The sequence below is a fragment of the Epargyreus clarus genome, unplaced genomic scaffold (assembly GCF_041222505.1).
Source record: "Epargyreus clarus isolate Ecla_fem2 unplaced genomic scaffold, WU_Ecla_fem_2.2 ptg000026l, whole genome shotgun sequence".
Taxonomy (NCBI): domain Eukaryota; kingdom Metazoa; phylum Arthropoda; class Insecta; order Lepidoptera; family Hesperiidae; genus Epargyreus; species Epargyreus clarus.
The window spans coordinates 2,980,057-2,993,607 of NW_027332233.1; the positions used below are offsets into that span (position 1 = coordinate 2,980,057).

The window sequence follows — 13,551 nt, forward strand, 5'->3', positions numbered from 1 at the left end:
AGAGATTTGCCTTAAATATATTTGCATTATGATTTCCATTTATCAAAACTACTTTAGTCAGTACAGTACAGCACCAAAAGATTAAACAGTATCTTTGAGTAACGCTGGTAAAACCAAGACTGGTATTTCTTAATATATATTATTTTCTTAAGGTACTCATTTCATGACCGTGAAAATCACACCTCCTCTCTCCGGCTCCTCATCATGGACTTCTTTATCACTTCCCTCAGCATCTGAAATGTCTGATTTGGTGTCATCACTGTCAGCATTCCTGTACTTTCCGAACTTGGTGACATCATCTGGTAATTGAGCCATTTTTATATTTGTTCTTGATAGTAATTTCTCTGCAGCATGTTGAGCTTCTACCTCCTTCAAATGTGTATTATAATCTTGTTGTAGTTTTAACGACTCTTCTATAGTAAGAACTTTGGCCGGACCATGGATTATAGGTGGTGGTGTTGCCGCGGTCACTTCCCAATGTTTGTGCCTTCGTCTAAGTATTTCTTTTTCCGGTTTATGGACATCTGAGACTGTTGTTTTGAATGGTTTGAACTGGCCAGTTACTTTAGGCTTTGTATTGTGTTCTGTTATGTCTACTATATGCTTAACATAGGGTTGTTCGCCAATGTTTATAAGATCTTGTGGGGTGACTAGAAGTGTTTCTGGTTTTGTTGTTATGACCTTCTTTTCTTGTGTGTTTTGACTCAGTATGTGCATGACGTCCTCTGGCTCGCTATCATCATCAGAATCAAGGTAAGTGTCTCGGTGACTCTCAATCTTTCCCTTCCATTCTACATTTTCTACTGACTCCTTGTTTAGGTTTAAGTTACTCAGTAGCTGGCATGTTTGCTCCTCTTCCTGTTTTGATTTGAGTTCGATAACTACTTTGTCTAAGAAAGCCTGTATTTTCGCGCCTTTGTCGGCAAGTTTGTTGATGAAAGATTTGTTGTTTAACAACTTTTCTTGCCTCTCTTTGAGCTCTAAGAGTTCCGTAATCGTTTTAGAAGACAAGTCAGTTATCTTACCATCAATTTCTGTTTTTGGCGGGGGTGGTAAAAATCCGGGGATCCTTTTGTTTATCTTTTTCATCGTTTGCATAACAGTCATAATAATAATATTACTATTCAACTTCACCTTCCACAGTAATCGAACTCTGAATATAAGGGTAAAAACCTTTATTATTGTCGTAATAGATTTGATTTTAGGGTTTATACTTTATAATCTTTTTAACAGGAAAAACAGTATGAGTGAATCATGAAACGACTTGTTTCCTTGTTTGCGTTGAGATGTCAATTGACAATATTGACATTGACAACTTCACAGTTCATTATCGCTTTAGTAAACGTCAAATTAATATTATCCCTTATTATCTTCTGATAAAGGTGATTTGATAACTTCTGCCAATATATTATTAAAGGCGATAATAATGTTATAATTGTATTTTTTTTTTATTTAATTGAACAGATTGTAACTTTATTAACTGAAAAATATTTACAATTATAATTAAATTTACAGAAAATTAAAAATAATAATAGTGTATCTTTATAAATAAACAAAAAGCTTTTTTCATAAAAATAATATTTTAAAGGCGATGGTTAAATATTCCTAAGTAGTCTGTATGTAATATTTGATTTTATAGTCTGTACACACTCATATTGTCAAAGTGGCCGAAAGATAAGAAGCCAAGGCCGTAAAAATACCACTTCAGTTCAATAAAATTATGTCAATGTCAAATACGTCAAAGTCATTTGTGAAATTGGGACGCGGACGCGAGTCGTGGGATAGAGCAAATTAATATTTTTCGTTTTTTACGTTTTTGTATATAATTTCTATAGTTAATTGAACTTAAAAATTTTGCAATTAAACTTGAGAATATTAAGCTTGTGATGCTTATAACTATTATGATCATTATTAATCATTTGAAACAGTGGAATCTGTGACGAATGAACTGAATGGAATAAACCTTTCGTGTATGCAACAAATAGCCATGGATAACGCTACGGTATGTTTCATTTTGTATAACTTATTTACAAGAAGTCAATAAGAAGTGGCAGATTTCTTCAGAATCTCAATGAAATTTTCTTCTAGAATATTCTTCATTTTTATGGAAGTTGTGTCAGATACCCTCCAAAACTAATTGTTATCCAATTATATTGCTATAATAGTTTAACAAGATTCTTTAACTTGAATCATATATGTACTGTACTCAATAACTTGAAATGGATGAGATGAAAAACTAAAGTACTATGTTTAGTGTGTGTTAAACTGTAAAGTATGTTGTGTGACTATACTAAGTTACTAATAGTTTGTACAGAAGGTACTACAGGGCATTTTGTCCTATAGTTCCACCCTTAAAGGTCAGCGATGCTATTTAAGTCAATGAAGTTGTAATATCGTATTTTAGATTATAAATAGACTTTGCCACTCACGGGTCATGGTAACCTAATGAAGGTCACTTGTTTGTATTATAATCTGAAAAAGATCTCTTTATGGTCCAAAATACCTAAATAAAGTTACCAGAATCAGATCACTGTGGTCCCTGAGTGGTTAGATCTATTTACAGTCCAAATATGGTATCTATAAGCAACCTAAGTCACATAACCTTAGAGTTATTAATAAGAATTAAAGAAATTAAGGTCACTATTAAATGGTCGGTAAACTACCGAGTAAGTAATGAAATTGTTAATTCCAGATTCCTCTCCACTTGGAGCCGATGGAGCAGTCTGAGGTGTGTGACAAGAGACTGTGGATTGGCAACTTGGACACCAGGGTTAATGAGTATGTTTATATAAAGTTTTTTGAAATTTTCTTTGACTGTAGTAACTTAATAGAGAAAAAATGCCTTTAGTCTCAATATATTACTTTAATTTGCCTCTGCATGTACACTGGGATTATGCGGCATATTATGGTTTTTTTAGCTGATTAAAATTATAAGATTGTATCCTCGAAATTGTAAAATTTATGAAGATGCTTCTTTACATTCTCGAAGATAAATTTTCACTGTCATCATTCCATGTGTGTAATCAACCACAATGAAATGTTATATGTATAACTTATAACTGGGTTTATATTAGAAATAAACTTATGCCCTTTATTAACATTCAAACTATCTAACAGTTTGCTTACAAAGGGTCGAAATTTAAAAATATATGCTAACAAATTTGTCAATTTTCGATCCTTAAGTCCATCCTTAAGTCAGTGATCTATTGTGCCTAAAAGTTGTGTTGCCATATCTGAAGCCTGCATCTCTTAACTGATGTAACAGAGCAATCCAGTAAACTATACCTTTTCTCATTACCGGTATCAATTACTGAAAATGGTCCGCGTGTATGGCAACATCGAGAAGTTCGACATGCTATTCCACCGGAGCGGGCCGAGCGCCGGGCAGCCCCGGGGCTTCGCCTTCGTTACGTACAAGCTGAGGCAAGACGCGGTCAAGGCTATGAACTCACTGAACGGACAGCTGCTCGGCTGTAAGAGGATTAGTGTGAAGTTTGCTAAGAATACCTTGGTATGTACATATAAGGATTTAAATTATTATATAATTATGTTCTTTGGTTCACATTGGTTGTTATGTTACATACATATGATATACTTTATCAAGCTTAAACTTTACATTTTTATTAAAAAAAAAAACGGTAAACTCGTTTTCGCTAAATGTATTATAGTAATGTTTGTTCTTTTTTAAAAAAAAAAAGTTCGGTTACAAGATAAGCTCTCTCAAGTCTTTTGCTTTTAATTTTTGTTTAGTATACATAGATTAATATTAACATTACAATTTCTTTTCTTAGGAGGACCAAGAAAAACCCAAGCCAGAGCTGGGTATACCAGCTTTGGCGGGCGCAAAACCGGAGATGAAGCTCAGCAAGAAGACCGCAATCCAGTCCATTGAAGCGAAACTCAAGATGATGGAAAATATGAAGCCTGGAGATGATTTCGTCATTAACAAACTGGCAGCTAACGAGGCACCCGTGATCACACAGTATCAAACAAAACAGCTTCCGAATAAATCAATATCGTCATATAAAAGAAGACACCCGTATCATAAAAAGAGATAAGGTAACAACGATCTGAGATTTGCTAAATACTCTTTATATAAGGTAATGTTATTGTTCTTTCTAACAGTATTATGATGTTTTAACGTTTTTGCCCCCTAGCTAAATATACACGGTTAAGATCCACCATACTTTTAATGTTAATAGATGATAAAGTATTGTTTTGGTCAGTGATGCAGTAATAAAATGCACACTATGTTAATAATAACAATGGTTGATGTTACAATACTTACAATAGTTTTGTGGTAATGGCACCCACAAAGTGTTCAGCTTAAGCCAGCATACAAAGGTTGATGACAGTACATTTTTATTCAAATACATTTAATAAAAGCTTATTGGATCGTCCCATTTAGTTCTATGTTTTCTAAACTGCCTTTTTTATAATAAAGGAGTAGCAGATGAGCATGCAGTCCACCTGATGGTAAGTGGCTACTGCCGTTGATGGACATCTGTAATCAACCCCAGATAGGATTAGATATTCCTACCTGAGATCGACCAGATGCGCCGCTACCTCTGAGGACTAAGCTGGAACGCCTCGGAAAAGTATGTCTCCCTTACCACACCCTTCAAAACTGAACACAGCAGCGCCTAACACTTCTGTTTTTAGGCAGAAATAGGTGTGCAAAAGGTATACAAATAGGTAATACATTTTTTTTCGTTAGATATTTATTTGTAACATGTTAAAAATCTGTGTTTAATAATACAGGAGACAAATATTACTCATGTAGTTTTCAGTAATAGTCACAGATCGTTTGTATGTACATAACAAAATTGTAGGCTGGCTCACTCTGTATGTTTCTAACAATACTCTAGCCATATTAAAGTTTTAATAGATTAATTATATTATTTTTTAATTTAAGTTTAACTGTTGTATTTCACTGAATTAAAATAATCAAGGTTCAATCTCTATTTTTTAACTGTAGTAACATTAGTTTTATTATAAGTGTCTTTGCAGGCATACCTTAGTGTATATTATCTAGGTATTGATCTAGATTTTTTAAACCCTTGTGTGTTCAGTAATTACGTGACTTAAGATTATTTTTGTAAAATTAGCGATCTAGATTTGTCATTGTTTGTGAAAAGGAATGAGTAAAATAAAGGAGTTAATTAATATTAATAAATATTGTTTATTTCTTCCATAAAATTTTTGAATACAATGCTGTACATACATGAGGTTTAACTTGAAGAAGCCTTACGAGTGGACAATGAAGCATAACAGTTTTACCATTAAAAAAATATACACTGTATAATAAGTACCACTGTAGTACTATGTAAAACAAGTATTTATCAGTCAATTGTACACATATTTCCAAAAAAATATGATAGAAGGTGATTTGCATATTTGTGGGAAAAATAAATATGTAAGTAATTAACAAAGTTTTCGTAATATTAGTGTGATGAATCTAATTAATATGTACCAGTATTATGGATATCAATGTACTTTAAGGCTAATCGGTTTGTGGCCTATGGGACATGTTCGGATGCTTTTCCACATAATATAATATATATTATAATTACATTACATGGTACTCATTATCATATCACATTTTAGTTTGTGATATGCAGATTTTGCATTCATACTTGGCTCCATTTTATATCAAATGTAGTTAAGAATTGAGATATGGAGTATTAAGTGAATAATATTTAGTGAAAAAGTAAATTTAAAGCAATCATATACTACACATTCTTAAAAACATTACTAAAAATTGACACATTTTCAACATTTATATTAAAAAGGCGGGTAACATAAAACTATGTTATTAAATTTTTTAGGTAAATCAATGCTATTTTCCTAAGTAGTAAAGAAAAATATATCTACTTGTATCTTATTAAATAATTTGTTTTATACAATACAAAACACTTTATGTTAAATTATGTAGCATAAAATCTAAATGCAGGGACTATATAGATTAAGCTTTCTACATTTTTGCGAATAACAACATTTTATTTAGGAATATGTTTCACTTATATTTTTTAATATACAAAGCTTATAAAACTTTTCTTAAAATTATCTGCATATTGGTTATATTGTCTTAAGGCCATATAAAAATATACACAACCTTTGCATTTATTATACACAATACACAGGTTCAGTGCCAGTATTATGCCAGAATTATAACTCAGTGAATAATAATATGTGGACACTAAAGATATCTACATAAATACAGACGCTCACTATGGAAATTTGTATCTATAATTTAGAATTCCGATCAAGCGATCTCTCAGACTGGTTCTGTCCGCCAGACCACTCTGCCAATAGATGAAGAAATAAAAATAAAAAATACATATTTGTATACAACACATGTTCTTTAAGAGTGGCAGCAACTTTACGATATAATATCACGAATAAAACGTACGAGTATATATTTAATTAAATTTCTGTTTTAAGAAAATTTCAGTAATAAAACAAAATTAAATAAAATCTATTCTAACAGACCTCATACATAGACTAGGGGCTGAAATTCGTTTATAATGTGTTGGTTGAAACTTCTTGTAATTCAGTTCTCCTGGTGCGATGATCTCAAAATTGATTATTATCATTCGCAGGAAAAAAACACTATCATGTCGAAACTAAGCGCTAAAACCCATATGACTTCGCATTGTGACTCATTCCGAAGTCGTGTCGTAAACAATCACGATACGCGATACATCGTGTCTTGGGCGTTCTTTTTTCACTATATCTGCTTGGGAAGACTGAAGCGTAGAAAATAGTACGTCATTTCTTCTGATGGAGCTGTTTGAGAAAAAAGAAAGCCATAATACAATGTCGTGACGTAATTATTTACGATTCACACAATATCGTGTGATTTAGTCCTAATCTGTAGGAACAGAATGTTATAGCAGTTTTTAAAGTCTATGCTTCATTCTTGAACGCTCAAATATTCTCCTTAATACATACTATGTTACGTGACGATACTCTCGCTTGTTCTAAAACCGGGCGAAATACAATTCGTTAAGGAACTCGCTAACTTCTGGGATGGGCTTGGTATTAGGTAATCATCGTCTTCGGGGTCTAGTTTTCTCTTCATGCTCGTGTATTGAGTTTCATCCTCGCCGTCCTTGTGCCAGTCGTTGTATTCTATGCATAATGGCCATATAATTTTGCCGGATCTGTAATAAAATAATTTTTGTTAAAGCAATTGACTCCTCTTCTTATTCTACCACCTTCAAACGTGATTTTGGTGAAATGTGATAATATCGCAAATGTGTTTTTTTAACACTACCCTCTTTAACGATTATCGAATCATTATGACATCAATACGGTGTTACCGTTAGTTTTGCAGTCAGTTCGTTAGTAGCTTCCGACTGATGCGCACGTTCTTCACGTGCTCGGTGGAATTATCGGTGTTTTAATATAGTCACAAAATAACAATTTAGTGTGAATTCAAAGTGATTCTTTGTCTAACAATTTATCCCTTTGGCCTTATACTCACGAGCTGTATATACTGTGGAAGATGAAGAATCTGAAGACTTCTGCTGTATGACTTCAAACTACACATATAATGGCAAGTACCTATTCAGCTTGGACCAGACCTAGATGTGTAGTGTGTAGTGTAGATGTAGTGTCACACACCCTGTAACCAGCATTGGTCTTAATCAAGACCAGTGATGGGTACAGATCTCTCATAGATAAGAAGGTTATTGTTATGGTTACTTCCATTGAGGCGGCAAGTCGGCACTGATGGTGATACCTTTCAAAAGTTGCGCATACAAAATTTGACTGTACTCTTACAAGAATATCTAATACAATTGAACATATCATATATTACATTAGTAATGTAATCACAAAAACAACACTCACTTGGGTAAGTTATACGGGTCATACGGGAACCAATCATCGTAATTCAACCCCGTGTTTCCCTGGAGCGTGTGCCTAGCGTTCTTCTCTATGATGGTTTGGCAGTACACCACCTGGTGCGACCTCGTGACTGAGGAGAACGCGCGCGTGACTTGCGGTGGACATGTGCGGAGTGGGTTCAGTGCACAGGTCACTAGGCGGGGCAGGTTCAGTGACTCCACGAAGTTAAGGCCTGAAAAGGTAGATATGTCTTTAGTTTTGACGTTTTTAAAATATGACTGTAATAAAAAATAAGACAACTTTATAAGATGCTTCTTTGTAGGGTAAAAGCGCAGACGTGTAATGTATTATTGAGGATAAATGAATGAGTCTTTCTCAGATTACTTTCAAATCATGTATGAGTATAATCTAATACATGGCATGGCGGTATTTATGCAATCTTAGACAAAGGAAGAGAAATTTACTCAGAGCAACAGACTATTTTTTATTTACAAAGATATAAATTGAGTTTTACAGTTATAATAGAAATGAATACAAAGGCTTTTCACATTGTTAATAAAGAAGTCTGTTGAAGTGGTTTTTGTTTTTTGTACTTTTAACAGTATTTTTATTGTGTTAAAGTAGTTTTTAAAAATAATAATAAAATAATTCAAAAGTATACTAACTTTCTTTACTCGTAAACAGGTGATGATTCTTAAAAGCGACGAGGTAGAATATCGCGTGGCATACCGCATGGAAGGCACCATGGACTTTGGTGTTATCTGTCACCGTGGACTCTTGGGTCGCTGTTATGTAGGCATGGCACCATTCCGCCATGGTCCTTAGATAATGAATTAATCTTGTGTTAGGTACTCTGACGCATCTAGCTAGGAGGCCGGCGAGGTGGCTCGCTGCAGTTCGTCTGGTTGCTAGGGCTCCAGGCCCTAATCCATGCAGCCCGGCTGCCACGATCCAGAGGTTCGCGAAGACACGGTCTGCGCATTGCTGGTTTATTGATATTGCGTACAGTAGGAGGAATTGGACGTGCCTGTGAAAGTGAAAAAATTATGGTTGTATATAATATTTTGCTACGAAGTAAATTTAGCTGTTCATGTTGGCAAGGGGTTCAAAAATTACAAACCCATTGATATATTTCTGCAGACAAAGCTGAAGTGTTCTGCTTTTAAGGATGTGGATATTCCATCAGATGATACATAAACTGCTTCAAATGCACTGTTATTTTTAGGTAAGCACCACATGTGTGATCACCTCCAATTCTATTTGAGGTACTCATTATAACAAATGTCATTTATTCTCCAGGAGTTGCAATGTATCTGTGACTAATCCCCAATAGGAGTTAATTTCTATTTTTTGGGATTTAATGTAGACGTTCATGCATGATATCGACCATGAAGTAGACTATATTTATGACTACAAAAGTACAAATGTAAAAAAAAACTTACTTGATACCATGCGTAGGAAGTATAATCCTCTCAAACACGCTACACATAATGTGCAGCACTTGGTCCCGCTCATCCTCGAGCCACTTGAGCATCTCCAACATGCAGTAGTCCAGGGTGTCGCTGACTTCATCACACTCTTCCACCTCCATCTCGAAGACTGTCTCCACTTGCGCTTGGTTCTTTGCTCGGTCAACTATATTTACGTCCATTTCTACCATTCTGAAATATATTAGTAGATTTATTTAGTACATCACTATCTAAGACAGTTTGTTATTAATTTTGTACTTTTTTGTTAAATTTTTTTGTGTGCAAAGATAACTAAGTATTTAAGAAAGTATTATGTAGTATCATACCTGTAGGGATAAAGTTAATAAAACTTATGAATGGACTTAACTTTGATAGCAGTTCAAATTAAGCCTGCCTTTTCACATTTAGAATAAATTCAATTAACTCTTTCCTTATTGTTATATAACTCAAATAATGAACAAAAAACATAAAAGAATTTTAGTAAAGTATTAGTATATTAATAGTGAAAAGCAAGTCTATAATCTTCGACTTAATAGATATCAAGGTCTCTTACCTGCTAACAATAGCAGCCATAATTTGTTCTCTAAGAGGTGGTATATATTTGCTTATCCATATTAAATTGTGTATGTATGCCCTATTTGTATAACATCCAGCTTTGTAGTATGGGAATTGTTCTATCACTGTCTGCATTAGAAGATCACTGGTCCTGAAATAAATTAAATAATCATCATACTATTGGCCTGAATTACGGAGATCCTGGGAATGCTTAAATAGTGAATGGTATACTACTTTAGGATTGTAGCATGAACTCAAATGTGAAGGTGATTTCATTTCATTTCAGCCTTAGTTGTGGGGAGCAATCTGTCCAGCCATGGGACAAGATATGCAAACATTTGTGTTATAATTATAGGTCAATTAAGGAAATAGTTAAAAATAATAATTTTAATAATATTTAAGTTATTCATAGTTAGAAATGTGGTAGAATCCGGTGTAGTTCGACCAACGTGACTATACTACCTCACTTATTTCTAACATTTTTTTTTTTTTTTTTTATAATATAAGAGTAGCAGACGAGCATGCAGTCCACCTGATGGTAAGTGGCTACTGCCGCCCATGGACATCTGTAATCAACCCCAGATAGGATTAGATATTCCTACCTGAGGTCGGCCACAGATGCGCCGCTACCCCTGAGGACTAAGTTGGAACGCCTCGGAAAAGTCTGTTCGCATTTCATGGTTCTTGCATTTTGATAGGAAAGTTTGGATGCCAGGCTGATATATATATACGAGGTAAACATCATAGTCTTCAGAAGTAGCAAGCAACACATCCATAGAGACTTAAGAACCCTATTCTCTATCAAGTTAGTTTTAGATCTTCATGGGGGCAGTGGCTTGCCATCAGGCTAAATTTACGCTCATAATATGCTAATTTAATCTCATATACATATAAATTATTAACTTACATAGGCATAACAGCAACAATTTGAGCTATAACAGTGTGGATATTGGACCATTGAGTTATTGTTTTCTCTGGAGGTTCATCATCCCAATTTTCTCCTTCATCTGTAAAATAGAAATAAAATATTTTATGTCCAAGATATATTTTGTTTGCAGAAAACATAGATTAGTAAAGATACTTCGCCGCCTTGAAATTGAATGAAGGCTTATTATCGTAAGTTCTTTTTTTGAATTCTTGACAAATAAAAACATTTTTAGAGAAAATTTACGAATAAATAACGAATACTGCGTAATTTACATGAATTTACATAATAAATAAATAATTATTTCAAATATTTTAGGGATATTTTAGCACGGAGACGTGGCAAAACTTTTTTACGCACGTATTTCAATTCTCAAAACTGGGCACATTTTCTAGTTAGGAGTGAGTAATCTTTACTAATCTATGGCAGAAAATAACAACATCAAATACCTATTGAATATGACTAAAAAATCACCTGCCCCTTTTTCACTTTGTCTGCGTGAAATAGACCAATAAATTCATGGAAAATAGTGAACAAAAGTAACAATGATTCAAATTGACTTCCTATCAGTAAGTTAATGCATATTAAGGCAAGGTCAGATTGTTTCTCTTCTGCTAAAAAGTATCGAAAAACCTAGACACAATATTAAATAGCTAGGAGTGCTTAATTGTATAAGTGTAATTGAACCTTAATTTCTAATTAATTATCACTTTATAAAAAATATTTATAATAAGAGATATTTATAAAAAAATAACTTAAGGTATGTAAAGTCCACCAATATGCACTCGTCCAGCATGGTGGACTGTGGCCTAATCCTTCTCATTCTGAGAGGAGACTCATGCCTAGCAGTGGGACAGTAATGGGTTGATGATGATAATGAATTAAACCTAATTTATAATTAATTAATGTATTTTGCACCTCTATACTATATAGAGAAACACTTTCTAAAGGGGTGGTAGATAGCTGGCATTTAATTTTTTTTTATCTGCTTTTTTTTTTTTATTATTTTTGATAGGAAATAGACAAAAATTTTGTTTAAAGATTTTTTTGTATAATAGATTTCATTAATACCCATTTTATATTTAGGATATGACTGTAATACTAGTTTTATCAATATAACTCTAGGTTTCAAAGTTGCATAACAGAACTTTTACATATTAGTCATTGTGATATAAGTCTAATTTGCAATATATTGTGCAAGGAGTTCAAAACAATGACATTTATGTTTTGGTCTGCAATTACCAAATAAATGAATGTAATTTATAAGATACACTGGAATATGATAACATGCCAGCCAATTTAAGTAACTGTGCAACTATTGAGTTGGAACTGTCTCATATAATTTGAGGGAATAGTGGATATATGAATATATACTATGCATATGTCAGTATCAGATCAATCTTAAGATTAAAAAGAAAGAAAATATTTTTAAAATTGGAACAATAATTATACTTTGATAAGAACTTTCATAAGAGGCACAAATCACATTACTTGCACAACATTGGGACAATAGTTATGTCACTTACAACATGACAACTTGATATAAAATTGCACCAGATTAATTAATAAAAAACAATGGATAAGTATTTATCAGTTTTTACATACATCAAACAGCTAGTGTATACTGATAAATATTAGATAAATTTAAATACAGCAGATAGCTGCATTCCGAGCGCAAAGCTGGGTTGCAGCTACACTCAAGCCCCACAATAAGATTTCCTGTGTGCTAGGTGGTATAAAGTGGCTTAAAAAGAATTACTAAAGATGTTTAGTTACCTTTAAACAATTTCACCAAGCCCATCATGACTTTCGGTGCATGATAAGTATGAGCGGTGACCAAACTGAGCATGAACCGGCTGTACACCTCCACAAGCTCTTCATCCCGGCTCGCCCACTCAATGTTGCATAGTACATCCACAAATTGCTTCAACTCCCGACCCAACAGCACTACACAAGATAGGCAGTCTTCAAACAGTATTCGGTAGTTGTCATCGTTGAGCTGACAATCTTTCAACACGTTTAACAATTCACCGTACGGTCCAGAGTTCCCATCTCGTATATAACTTAACAGTATTTGTTCCACTTGGTTCTTTTTGAACCTGAACTTCATTCGCGCCACCGCGGCCTGCCGGTCGAGCGTTTTACGCATCAGCGATGCGACGCTCTTCTGAGCTGCGACCGCCATTATTTCTTCAAATCTGACGACACCGACTTCAAGTACGCTACTATCTCCGGCTGACGGAGTAACTCTGCCTTTTTATGGTTCAAAACTTCACGCAATACGTTGCTATTGTCGTCAATCGTCGGCACAGCTAGTGGACTCTGTTCTACGCTGGTGCTCGGTTTGTTGTAGCTAACACCAGATTCGGAGGCTTCCACACTGCGTTTATCCTTCAGATACGATTGCAGTCTCTCTAAAACAACTTTACTTTCACCTTCTTTCTTCTCGCCAGTATAACCTTCTTTGGACATCGCACCATGGAAATCTTACATTGTTACTCTATTGTGCACACCTATTTAAATTCAATAATCCGGTTGGTATTTCGAACTTACTATTAAACACACTACAGAATTGATTGTCTGTTCACAAGTAAAATTAAATCAAAACACGTGCTCAAGATGGCTTAAATAATGTGCGTAACTTGTGTCAAAAATAATTCATCAGCTGGCATTTTGTCGTCATCTATTCTTGTCAATAAAAATAACAATACCTTGCCAATTGAAAAAATATTATGATTTGTCTATGGT

General features: G+C 34.0%; 3 protein-coding genes across 4 annotated transcripts; 1 reads left to right on the forward strand and 2 right to left on the reverse strand.

Annotated features, from left to right (window-relative positions):
- Positions 1–122: 122 nt before the first annotated feature.
- Positions 123–1,300, reverse strand: Polr2M (RNA polymerase II subunit M). The gene has a single exon (XM_073087892.1). The coding sequence runs from the start codon at positions 1,105–1,107 to the stop codon at positions 157–159; it is 951 nt and encodes a 316-aa protein (XP_072943993.1). The 5' UTR covers positions 1,108–1,300; the 3' UTR covers positions 123–156.
- A 464-nt stretch (positions 1,301–1,764) lies between these two features.
- Positions 1,765–4,252, forward strand: LOC140753433 (probable RNA-binding protein 18). 2 transcript variants are annotated; one of them, XM_073088021.1, is made up of 4 exons: positions 1,765–2,002; positions 2,693–2,778; positions 3,301–3,511; positions 3,792–4,252. In XM_073088021.1, the coding sequence occupies exons 1-4, from the start codon at positions 1,973–1,975 to the stop codon at positions 4,056–4,058; spliced, it is 594 nt and encodes a 197-aa protein (XP_072944122.1). In that variant the 5' UTR covers positions 1,765–1,972; the 3' UTR covers positions 4,059–4,252. The 2 variants fall into 2 exon arrangements, with proteins under 2 accessions (XP_072944122.1, XP_072944123.1); XM_073088022.1 differs by lacking the exon at positions 1,765–2,002 and adding an exon at positions 2,220–2,357.
- Positions 4,253–6,197: 1,945 nt separating this feature from the next.
- On the reverse strand, positions 6,198–13,133 carry Tif-IA (RNA polymerase I-specific transcription initiation factor RRN3 homolog Tif-IA). Its single transcript, XM_073087499.1, has 7 exons — positions 12,580–13,133; positions 10,786–10,885; positions 9,877–10,029; positions 9,297–9,515; positions 8,520–8,881; positions 7,858–8,086; positions 6,198–7,166 (listed from the first exon to the last, which is right to left on the reverse strand). The coding sequence occupies exons 1-7, from the start codon at positions 12,986–12,988 to the stop codon at positions 6,959–6,961; spliced, it is 1,680 nt and encodes a 559-aa protein (XP_072943600.1). The 5' UTR covers positions 12,989–13,133; the 3' UTR covers positions 6,198–6,958.
- Between the last annotated feature and the right edge of the window lie 418 nt (positions 13,134–13,551).

Excerpts from the sequence above, each read along its gene's own strand:
- Polr2M (XM_073087892.1), bottom strand. The coding sequence starts at position 1,107 with ATGACTGTTATGCAAACGATGAAAAAGATAAACAAAAGGATCCCCGGA.
- LOC140753433 (XM_073088021.1), top strand. The coding sequence starts at position 1,973 with ATGCAACAAATAGCCATGGATAACGCTACG. Across the intron at positions 2,003-2,692 it reads TAGCCATGGATAACGCTACG|ATTCCTCTCCACTTGGAGCC; the intron begins GTATGTTTCATT and ends TGTTAATTCCAG. Across the intron at positions 2,779-3,300 it reads TTGGACACCAGGGTTAATGA|GTATCAATTACTGAAAATGG; the intron begins GTATGTTTATAT and ends TTCTCATTACCG.
- Tif-IA (XM_073087499.1), bottom strand. The coding sequence starts at position 12,988 with ATGGCGGTCGCAGCTCAGAAGAGCGTCGCATCGCTGATGCGTAAAACG. Across the intron at positions 10,886-12,579 it reads CTTGGTGAAATTGTTTAAAG|ATGAAGGAGAAAATTGGGAT; the intron begins GTAACTAAACAT and ends TCTATTTTACAG. Across the intron at positions 7,167-7,857 it reads GACCCGTATAACTTACCCAA|ATCCGGCAAAATTATATGGC; the intron begins GTGAGTGTTGTT and ends ATTTTATTACAG.